The following is a 12,578-nucleotide window of genomic DNA, read 5'->3' as shown; positions in this document are numbered from 1 at the left end:
AGACTATAATTAGCCAGTCAAATTTCTCACTTTTTTTCTTCCATAAATGAATAAATGTATTGAAATTTAAATGTCTGCTTTTCCATTAAGGTGACTTTTAAATTTAAAACTTCGTCAAAAACTGTCCTCTTCACAAGATTTTGAAATATAACACAGCATTTTGAAATACATCATCCTAGTCAAACAATATTATGACTACACTGTGTCATTCAGTATTTTGGTCGTATTGAATTTTGAAATAATGCAATGCGATTTAAAAAAAAATCTTCTTCAAATGATAACCGTGATGTTTCGACATTCCTCGAATTAGAATGCCAGTAAGCAATATTTAAAGATTTTCCGAACAACCAACAATAAAAATGACTATACTAAGTGGAAAGGAATATATTTGATAAAATTTTCATCATCGAACTGTTCTTACCTTACAGTAAAGCTCCTTGTATCAGCTTTCAACTGCCTATCGATAGCTTCTTCTTCTTCCAGCGTCCTAGGCCTTGGTTCACCATTTTCATCTTCCGGCTGAACATCAAATAAACTCTCCAAATCTGTTGGTATCAATTGACGCCTCAACATTGCTTGATCATCAGGATGCGTGATGTTCATAATATTCTGGCCGTACAAATCAGTCTAAAATGAAGAAAAAAACGAAATCGATAATTCACTCAAAATAAACAAATTGAACCTAAATCAAAAACATCTAAATTGTATACATTTTTGAAGCTATGCTCAATTTGAATTTTAATTTGATATTTTATATAAACACAAAAATTGTATCCATACTCAACCCTCATAATAAAATAAGCAACATTATATCTATAAGCTAAATATTGTGGATATTATTGTGTGCAACGTGTCAGTCCAGGAGAGAATGCTAATGATGCTGTTGATGATGTTGCAACAATACTATCTAGATATGTTTTGCATCCACTTGTATAATAATATACATATTGCACGTTGCGCACTTCCAATCTTTATGCGATTGTTTTCAAGGACATTGGGAGGAGGGGGTTATTTTGCATTGGCAATAACCCCTACACCACATAACGCCAAGTGACACGAAGGCACGAACTCATGTTGGCCGTGGTTTTTAACGAATGTCACGTATTGACCACGTCAAACACCCAACAAACCGATGCGATGTGGGCAAAATAGTTCTCAGTTTTCACAGTCCTAGACCGATAAAAAAATATTATTTGGTTTTGTTTTTATTTGTCTGGTGTTCGGGTATTGTATTTTGTTTTGATTTTAATTTGAATCATAGTTTTTTTTTTTAATTATTTTTTTGTTTTTTTACTGTATTTCAAATGAAAATTGAATTTTATGGAAAATTTATTTAAGATTTATATTTTGCGTATGGAAATGTATATTCACAATACAGTTCATTAGGTCAGGCGCAGTTGTGTTTATGAAATTAAAATTTTTTAACTACATAATATAACTATTAGGGTGGGTCAAAAAAATCGAAATTCTTTTTTTTTGATTTGGTACTTTGAAAAATCGATTGCTAGACACTTCTAGAATATACACACCAAATATGAGCTCTTAATATTAATGGGAAGGTCCTCCGCTTCGCAATTTTCCAATTTTACATCGAGCTTCTACTAAAAAAAATCATTTTTTTTTTAAATCGACTTTTTAGCAAATTTCTTTACATATTCTTGAAGGAAATTGAACGCTCTACAAAAAAGGCCTTGAACACATTTTTCGTTTATCTAACCGTTTAATAGATACCTATGTGAGGTCCAAAAATCAAGAAAATCTTTAAAAATTCGTTTTTTGTTCTAAATTTTGTAACAAATTGCAAAAATTATAATCATCAAACGCGCAAGACATATTCTTGTAGGAAATAGATTGTTCCACAAAAAAGGTCTTATTAACTTTTTTCATTAATCTAACCATTCTAAAGATATTTGACGTCAAATTAAAAAAAAAAAATATAAAAACATTTTTTACTTTTAAAAATTTTCTAATTCACTGAAAATTCATTATTTTCAAATTAACAAGATATATTCTTGTAGGTGCTTAAACGTTCTATAAAAAATTTCTCAGAATCAAATTGATTACTTTAACCGTTTAGAAGATATTCGTATCCAAACCAATGCCCACTAATTCCAATAGTTTTCTTATGACCCGTATGCATTGTGATTTGGATACGAATATCTTTTAAACGGTTAAAGCAATCAATTTGATGCCAAAAAAGTTTTTGTAGAACGTTTAATCGCCTACAAGAATACATCTTGCTAATTTGAAAATAATAAATTTTTAGTGAACTGGTAATTTTTTTAAAGTAAAAAATGTTTTTATAATTTATTTTAACTTTGACCTCGAATATCCTTAGAATGGTTAGATTAATGAAAAAACATAACAAGACCTTTTTTGTGGAGCAATCTGTTTTCTATGTCTTGCGCGTTTGATTATTATAATTTTTCAATTTGCTACAAAATTAAGAACAAAAAACGAACTCTTAAAGATTTTCTTGATTTTTGGACCTCAAATATCTATTAAACGGTTAGATAAACGAAAAATGTGTTTATGGCCTTTTTTGTAGAGCGTTCAATTTCCTACAAGAATATGTAAAGAAATTTGCTAAAAAGTCGATTTAAAAAAAAAAATGATTTTTTTTAGTAGAAGCTCGATGTAAAAATGGAAAATTGCGAAGCGGAGGACCTTCCCATTAATATTAAGAGCTCATATTTGGTGTGTATATTCTAGCAATCGATTTTTCAAAGTACCAAATAAAAAAAAAAGAATTTCAATTTTTTTGACCCACCCTAATAACTATATACATTTTCGATGATACCACTAACCGACTGACGTTTACATCCACCCTTAAAATTAATTTGCAATTGTTAAATCAGTTTTTAGCTTGAATAAATAAATTGATTTGTTATGAAACTTAGAAAAACTTCATAACTCTTAAAATAGAAAAAAAACATTGGCATAAATATTACATAAATACTATAGTAAAAAGTAGTTGTTAACGTCATCAAACTTGGAAAATAAAATTATTTTAACAAAATCATTGTTATAAATAGTGTGTTTGCATAGGTATTGTAAAAAATAGATATAGAAAAAAAAATAGATATTAAAAATAAGTTTTAAGTCTATTTTAAAATAGTTATCCCGGTTTAAAATATTTTTTTCTCTGAGTGTACTTATTAAGCATTTCCTAAGTGCGTGTACCACTCAAACTAGAGCAGCTAGAAAAAAAATTTGAAAACAGTGATGCTAAATTAGTAAAAAACAGTTATTCATAAAATAAAAACAGGTGCAAATTTTGTTTAAAAGTGTTTTTAATAGTACCTCCAACTGCACCATTTTTATTTTTTCTGATTTTCTCTACGCAAAAGCTTTTATAAACTTTAATTTGAATAAAAATTTAAATTTTTTAAAAATTACTTTTTGGATTAATTTTTTTTTTTTTTTTTAAACATCTTTTGAAATCTAAGTTTAAGGTATATTAATAAAAATAAAAAAATGAAATATTTGACAATTACCTATACCTTTTTTCATTTTTTTTTTTTTTTTTTTTTTCAAAAAACTTATATTACATATCTATAAAAATTTACATTTTAAGAAAAAAGAAAAATAAATTATTTTGTCCAGAATGTAACCTAATTAAAAACATCAATTTTTTTTTAAATTTAAAAGACGTATTTTTTTTTTTTTTTTTTTTAATTTTTGTTATATTTAGTTAAGAAAAATTTATAAAAAATAAGATTTAAAAATATTAGCAATTTAAACTCCAAGACCAAGTTGTTCGACCCAGTCGTGCATTAAGTTTTAATGTACTGTCAGAAAACATGCCCTGTCCTGAACAATGATTGATAAAAAGTGTCCTCTAAGGTGTATAACGAAGTATTCACAGTTTCATTCTGGACAAACGAATAAAACCTGTACTGTTGGAAAAGTCTCCCTATTCGGCTTTTACTTTTTACTTGGTGAGAAAGGTCGTCAATGGCTTGTTCGTGCGACACGAAAAAAAAAACTGAGAACAAAAAAAAAAAAAAAAAAAAAAAAAATGACTAAGTGACACATTTTACATTATCTTTCGCTTTTTCACATATCAGAAAAAATCATAATGTTCTTTTTTGTCTCCTTAAAATTTGTTCGGTTTGCACACAAGTACCACATTCTTAACTAAGTTTAAAATTTATTTTAATTTCTAATTGTTTATTTTATCTTTATTCCTTTATTATTATGTATTTCTAATATCTGAGCCTACTTGCGTTTGCTATCTATTTCATAAGAACTTCAATGCTTTTTCTGCTCATTTTTATATAGTTTTTAGCCAATTGTAAAGATTGACTAAGGCTGACAAAAATTGGTTGATATTGAAAAATGTTGCACATACGCCACAGTGAACGCCTTTAACTTCAATAATATCAGTTGTTCTATAACTGACCAAAAATAATAACAATAGGCGGTGATCTTTGTTGTGCATTTTCTTTCAAAAAAAAACATAAATGGTCATCTGAAATTTTGCATGTGGGTGCAGTGTATCTGAATAAGATTGCCAATTAACAAGTCAAAGGAAATTTCTTGTGTTTAAATTGACAAAGTGAAATCCAAATATAAGTCTAACACTTGCAAACAAAGGGATATTTTATTTTCCAAAAGGTTTATTTATATATAACTACAAATATATTCGTTTATTCTGAAATGAAAAGACCTTCCTTTACTTAAAAATAGCATTCATTTAAAGAGAAACTGTACAGGAGTTCATTAAAAGCTTTAAAGGATTTTGCTATGTTGGATAAAAATGCATAGGTAAGAACGGAACTAGTACAATTTACAAAAAAAGAATACCCATCTCATATTAAATTTGTGTAAAAATCTTAAACATTTTCATCGTTGAATAAACAAATTTCATACTTTGCAAATCCAATCATTTTTGATATCTGTCCAATAACAAAAGTTACATAATATTTCATGTAAAATTTTCCACCACCATTACAACCGACCTCCACCCTTTCCATATTCGACCAAACACTCAAATGCAAATTCAATTTTTAACCCCCCCTGACACAACTTTGTTACGTACACGAAATTGTGCACAAATTGAGTTACTGCATCACTTCGTGGAAATATTTTTCATTGGATCATAAATTTTTTCCAATTATTACCCAATTGTATATATTTATATGTAAGTTTCCACCACACATTGTTAATGCTTAATATTTTACAATGTAACGCGAGAAAAGAAAAGCTCTCAAAAAATATAAATTTTATATGTGTGATGTCCACAATCCACACTTGTTCGTTCGATCGAAAGTGCAACAAAATAAATTCAATTTAATTACATTCATCTGGATCCCTTTTCGAAGAGTGTAAATCCATCGATTGTACGCACAGAATATTTTATCACTTCCGTTTTAAACAAATTATAGAAATACTAGCTGACCCGGCGGACTTCGTTCCGCCATTTTTGTTTTTATTTTTAATTTTCGACTCTATATAATTAGTTAACATTTTAAATGAAAAAGGGAATCAAAACTTGAAAAGTTCGTAAAATGAGTTTAAAAATATTCACTTTTAAACTTTTGGCAAAAGTGGCCTATGTAAAATATGGCCTATGTTAAAAACGGCCAAAAAACTTGGGACAAAAAAACTTGTTTTTCCCGTTATTCGGTCAAAAATCATTTTAAAATTTAAAAATTTGTAAATGCTTGCGCATGACTAAAGCCTATATTTCCTATAAGCTTGAGATTTTTTGGAGGCTTATAAAAATTACAAAAAAAATTAAAAACTACTCAAAAATGTCCCTAAAAATTAGTTGTTTTTCAAAAATTCAAATTTCAAAATCTAGGGCCTATGAAAAAAATCCGTATAAGACGCCTACATTTTTTTCTTAGTATCTTTCCAATCGTGTAACTCAAGTTTCCGTAAAAAATTTTCCCTACCTTTAATAAGCCTTTTGTCGAAGTTCTACCAGATGTTTTCACTGCACAAAAACCTTCACATAGTTTTAAAATTTTCTAGAATTTTTGCAATACCTTTTTCAACCTAACAATAAATTTATCTATCATTTAAAAAAAAAATTCAACTCTCTACAACTTACCGTTTAGAAAATAGCCTCTATTTTCAATGTCGTGTTACCCCTATTTAACCTATAAAATCATTATTTTTTTAGCCATTTATCTATTGAAGAAAAAAAGATAAAAATAAAAACTGTTAAAAACGGACAAAAAAAAATTGTCAAAAATCTTTTCTAAAAATTCAAAATTTTGTACATGCATGCGCATGATTGAAACCTATATTTCCTATAAGTTTGAGATTTTTTGCAGACTTTAAAAAATTCAAAAAAAAAAAATAAAAGACCAATTAAAAATGTCCCTAAAAATTAGGTTGTTTTTCAAAAATTTTTATTTCAAAATACAGGGCCTATTAAATAAATCCGTTTTAGACCCCTAATTTTTTTTTTAATATCTTTCTCATGGTGTAACTCAAATTTCTGTGCAAAATTTTGCGTACCTCTAATTAGTCTTTTGTCGAAGGTCTATGACTGCAAAAAAACCTTCACAACTTGGTTTTGAAATTTTTTTGAATTTTTTCAATACCTTTTTTAACAATTGAATAAATTTGTCTATCATTTTAAAAAAAAGTCAACTCTTTACGACTTACCGTTTAGAAAATAGCCTCTTTTTTCAATGTCGTGTTACCCCTATTTACCCTATAAAATCTTAAATTTTTTTTGCCTTAAACCTTCTCCTCTTATACCTCTTGGATTAAAAAAAAAAAAATTAAGAAAATAAGTTAGCCGGTGTGGCCGGTTAGCGAACGTACACAAAACCAAACTTTAATATATATAATAGATACTCACAATACAATACATTTTGATTAAACACTTTTTTGTTAAGTTTTAAATTTTTTGATAAATTTATAATAAGTTTTAATCCAATTAAGGGCATTTTATTTTATCATTTTACATAAAAAACTTTGAGTGTCGTTTGGATTGGATTTATTGAAATAAAAAAAAAAAAAATATTGAGAGGAAAACAAAATTTAAATAAAAACAATATTCGTGAAAAACAAAAACTTTGTGGCGGAATAAAAAAATTAATCTCATTAAATGTATTGATTTATTGAATAAAATAGATTTTTGCTAACATTAAAATTTGTAGCTTTTTAAGTGCTTTTCAATTCAACAAACTTCGATTTTGTAGCCTCAATCGGTTTTTTGTTTTCCAAAATTCCGCTTAAATAAGACTGAAGATGGAGAACGAAAACAAGAAAATTATTATTTTTTTTCATGTCCAAAATTGTAGTTTATTAATTGCAAATTTTTTTTTTTTGCAAAAATTAATTTTGTAGCTTCACCCAGTAATTTTTTATTTCAACTTAATGTTTCAGAAGCACACTTCCGGTTTGATCAGCCCAGTGGAGACATTTTTATAGAATAACTTTTTGAGAATATTTTCTTTTGTCACTAATTGAAGTTTTTAAAATAAAATTTTTGATGCAAACCTTAATTTTGTAACTCCAACACTTTTGAAAATATTCAAGGTTTTATTAAAAAAAAAGTATAAGCTCATGAGTAAGTTTTCAAATTCCACAAAAAAAAAAATGCGAAATTTAACATTTTTCTTGCGGAAATTTGAAGTAACCCATATAAAACGCTAAAATCTCAATCAGTTTTTTGTTAAACAAGATTAAGCAAAAAAAAAGACGAAACGGTCAAAATTTTCTAAATAGTTTGCATTTAAATTTTTTTTTTCTTTCCTCGAAATAATAGCTTTGCAAAAAAAAATTTGTTGCGAAAAAATTAATTTTGTAGCTCGCCTCAGTCATTTTCTATTTCAACTTTGAAAAAAAAAAAAACACTTTTAAAACTTCAAATGGAAACAGAAAATTACTTATCTCTGATATATTCAATACAAACAAACAAACAAAGTCTTTTTAAATGATTTTAATCTCAAAAGAAAAGTACAGAACTTGATATTTTTTTAATTAAGATTCAGCTTTAGAAACAAAATTCAAAAACGTTAGAGCTGTTTTCTTAAAAAATGTTTTTTTTTTAAATAAAATTAAATACAAAGTAAGTATGCATTTTGTAGGCATTTAAAAAGGCCCATATTTATATTTATAAAGAGGAAAATTTCAAAAAAGTTAAATGTCCTTCCAAAATTAATTTTTCAATTATTTATTTATGTATCAACTTTTTTTTTAAATTTTATTTTTTATTAAAAAAAAAGAAAATGGGTCTTGGTTTAAGCCCTACCTCCATATTTAGATATATAGTGAAAAAATAACTCAAAATTCTTTTAATTTTTTTTTAAACTTCTAAAAAATTTTTTTTTGCATTTTTTCTAAATTTTTTGAAGTGAAAACTTCTTTAGTATCGTAGTGATTTGAAACAAGATGAAACGAAAAAGCGACACGAAAAATCAATTGACCATAACTTTTTGTTTTAATAAATAGATGAATGAAATTTGTACTGTAGATAGGTAATTAAATAAATTATGATTGTGCAAAATTTCAATTAATTTCATATTCAAAATTCTGTTATATCTTTTGATCTGGAGCACATAACAAATTTATTTAACTTTAATACGAATGCTGATAATATTACCTTTCATTTAATATATCACACATAACGGTACGTGCTCTACAAGTTATATAATCTTTAATTGAAAAACTTGAAAAATACCTCAAAACACCTGTGAAGATTTGTTGCCGATGACCAGACCAGCGATCAGTAGAGGAAGTACCGTAATCTCAGTTTGAAATATCGACATGGTTGGCTTTAAAAAATTCTTACTCTTTTTTTGTAGGCATGGTAGAAATATGATTGAAGCGTCATATAAAAGGTGAAATAATAATGATATAAAATTTATTATAGGTTGTCTTTTAAAAAATGGATTCAATGGCGTTAGAAGAGAAAAGAGATTGATTGTTTTGAATTTTTTAAAGAAAACTAATTGGGTTAAAAAAATTCTAGCTATTTTTGTAGATGTTGTATAGACATGGTCGATATAAATAATTTATTGTAGGTTGTCATATAAAAAAAGTGATGGAATAAAAAAAAGTTATATATTTTTTTCGATTTTTTTAAAAATGATTTTTAAGGTTTCACTTCAACCACGTGTGAATTGCACACATGATTTTTTTTATAAATAATTCCTTGAAAACTATTTAGTCGTTTATATTACATGAAAATTCAAATGATTTTTGAAAAAAAAAATTTCAAAAAAACACCTAAGTAGATTTTGTCTAGTATTTTCCGATGTTTAACCTTTTCATATTGCACTTAGAGCCCTTAAAACTTTAATAAGTCTACAAAAAAAGAAAAAAAAAAAAAAAAACTCTAATCCCTTCAAAGTCCAGTAAAAGAACTTCCAAGGTTAACTTACTTTTAATTAACTCAAGATGTAGAAATTGGGCCTACAACTTCAAACGAGAATTTCCTATTTTATTTTACAAAATTTGTACACACATTTTAATTAAAATATTTTAGTTAAACGAAAGACCTTGCCGTGTAGTTGTGTTTGAGTTTATTCCTTATCCCATAATGAAGGGATTTTCACTACTTAAGTTTTGCACATACATATTTCCTCTTTGTAATTTTAAGTCAAGCACTTACTTAAGGATCATAATATATATCCTTTTTGTAGGAATAAAATTTCAATTGCATAAATGCTTATACCAGGATGCACTTAGTGTAAATTTTATTTTACTCACGCAAATTCACTCATTCATTTATCAAGTGTGTGTAATGTGTATATAATATTCAAAATGGAAATTTATCATTTTATCATACCATTTTAATGAGAAATTTATAAACAAATCTTTTATATGAAACCAAAATTAAACCATATAAAGGATGCAATTTTGTCGATAATAGGAAAAATGGTTACCGTTTTACAATACCACACAACCCTTATACCCAGCATGATTGTATACATTCCTTAGAGCACTTAGTTTGTAAATTCTAGGAAAAGCTTATTACTTGAAATAATTGGTTGTGGCTTTGAATTCTAAATAATTTATTTGTTTGTTATTCTAGAATTAAGGGTTTTATGAGAAATAATAATTAACATGGTTATTTGAATTTATAAGCTCAATGAAACAAATATACAAGAAAGTCAAAGTCAAATATCGAAAGTTGTTAGAATGGGGATGGGGGAGTGGAAAGTGCGTGGAATATTTAAGATGTTTAATTTATAGGATGTGTGTATTTGTGAATATTATCCGATTCATTGGAATGAGATTATAGATTTGTTTAACGTTTGAGGACTCTTGTTAATTTAAGGCATGAACTCATTATTAATTCATTGGGAAACTACTTTCCACAATGCCACAATCAACGTCAAAAACAACTAAGTTTATCTACTTATTAGGTATGTATTGATTTGACCGTATTTTCATTTTAGTTCTAGGTATTAGATGCATTACGAATTTCACTAAAGGACTGAACTGGGTTGAAAGGACCTAGTTATCATCAGGAAATTTTGAGAGTTTTTTTTAGAAATAAAACCTCAACAGAGGGAACGATTCAATTCAAGTTTGTGTGTACCATTTTTTGTCGTCCAGGAACTATTTTTAAGGATCAGAAATAACGATAGGTACATATCAATTTTTTTGGAAAAAATTGAATGTCTCAAAAACTGTTCCTACGGTTTTGTTAAAGAAATGTTTTTCGAATTTTTGTAGATAAAATTACTTTATTTTTTTATTTAAAACATTATACTTAATACCTCGAATAGAATAGTTTTTTTTTTTTTATTTTGAACTTTCTTGTCAATATCTGAGCCATTTAAAGGATTTTTTTTTATATCAGAACATAACTTAAAGTTCTAAAAAAAAAACATTTTGCAAGAATTTTAATTTAAAAAAATGAATTTTGTATGTTTTCAATAATTACACTAAGAGAAGAAAATAAAGAATACATAATCTTTATTCTCAAGGAAATTAAAAAAATCACACCAGTTGGTTAGCACAGTTTCTGTAAAATCAGTTTTTTTTCCCATACGTGACAGTAGAAAAAACTCAGTCTATTTTCGAAAAAAGTTAGGTTTGGATATTTTTATTTAATTCCACGTACCTACTATTGGTATAACAATTTTATATCATTTGAAAGCTTATTGTCTAAGCTCAAAATATATATATCGATCAGGTCTATTAGACATCTACAAAAAGAGCTAGAATTTTTTAAACTCGATGAAATTTCATCAAAACAAGCAAAAAAAAACATTTTTTTTTTATGTTCTCATGCTATTAATTCAATTTTTTTGTTTGACAACCTATACCATGTGAAAGCTTATTGTTTCACCTTGTATAATGATGCATAAATCTTATTTCAAAGATGTCTACAAGAGAAGTTAGAATTTTTTAAAGTCAACCATGTCGAATTTCCAGACTGAGATTACGGTACTTCCTACATTGGTAGCTGAGTAATTCCATGTGAAAAGAATATATGTACGAAAAATACGTATGTCATAAAATCTATTTGTGTCATTTTTTACCGGTTCCTTAGCTCAAAATATGAACTTCTGTATATAAATAATCCCCCAAAAAAATTAGCAAGTGAGTAGAATGAATTAATTCCCTAAGTCACTCAATTTTTGGGAGTAAAAAAAAACATGATCTTAAATTACTTTTTTGCATATTTCTTGCGACTTTATACATAATTGAATGAATGTTTTTTTTGCATTTGTAGGGTGATATTTAGACCTTTCCAAAATCGTTATTAAAAATGAAATTAGTCCATTTTAAGCTGATCTATTACAAAAAAAGGTGAAAAACACATTTTATTTTTTTTCTAAAAAACTCATTTTTTAATTTTTTTTTTCAAAACTGTTTTTGAAGTAAAAAATTATGATCTTTTCAATAAAAATAGTTTGGTGATGATTTTTTCATTTTTAAGCCTTTTTTTTATCATTTTTTTATTTTGATGATTCAAATTTTTATATAAAACGATAATGAGGCTCGGCACTAGTACGATAACTTATGCGACAAGAATTGATAACGGTATTTTGTAGAGGAGTTCAATACAATTATTTTTTACAATGGGAGGGGCGGTCTATCTCCCTCGTTTATGCGGGAGGGGCAATTTTATAAAATATGTAAAAATACTAAAAAAAATTATTTAAAATCAACGGCAATACGGCCAGAATTGTACACTTAATTCTAGTTTTTAAATCAAATTATTTCAATTAATTTTTCTCGAAATAATCAACTTCAAAGTCAAAATTTGGGGAAAAAAGTTTTTAAAAAACACATTAAATACTATTTTTGCCAAGACTGTCATTTTAAATATGAAATTAATCAATGAAATAAAATGCCTCAATCAATTTTTTATCAAATACTGAAAACCAGATGCTTCTATGCCTTCTTGTTTTTGAGAAAATTGAAAATAAGAAAATTATCTTTTTATCAGATTTGAATTTTTTTACCTATTTAATTTTACCTATCTGCAGTACAAATTTCATTCATGTATCTATTAAAACAAAAAAGTTATAACAAGTTGAAGTCGTGTCGCGTTTTCGTTTCATCTTGTTTCAAATCACTACGATACTAAAGAAGTTTTCACTTCAAAAAATCAAAAAAAAAACTAAGAATTTTTTATTTGAGAAAAT

General features: G+C 26.6%; 1 protein-coding gene across 5 annotated transcripts in view; it reads right to left on the bottom strand.

The window, feature by feature from the left end:
- LOC129911561 (neuronal PAS domain-containing protein 2-like) overlaps positions 1 to 12,578 on the bottom strand; it is a 197,322-nt gene that overhangs the window by 17,166 nt on the left and 167,578 nt on the right. For all 5 annotated transcript variants that reach the window (XR_008771668.1, XM_055989391.1, XM_055989390.1 and 2 more), the window contains one exon: positions 422 to 627. Coding sequence is in view for 4 of the 5 variants with exons in the window: in XM_055989391.1 (XP_055845366.1) it covers positions 422 to 627 (206 nt within the window). In the remaining variant the exon portion in view is untranslated. The remainder of the gene's footprint in view (positions 1 to 421; positions 628 to 12,578) is intronic.

The sequence above is a fragment of the Episyrphus balteatus genome, chromosome 2, assembly GCF_945859705.1.
Source record: "Episyrphus balteatus chromosome 2, idEpiBalt1.1, whole genome shotgun sequence".
Classification (NCBI taxonomy): Eukaryota; Metazoa; Arthropoda; class Insecta; order Diptera; family Syrphidae; genus Episyrphus; species Episyrphus balteatus.
Note: the sequence above shows the minus strand (reverse complement) of the source record. Positions and strands in the feature narration are given on the sequence as shown.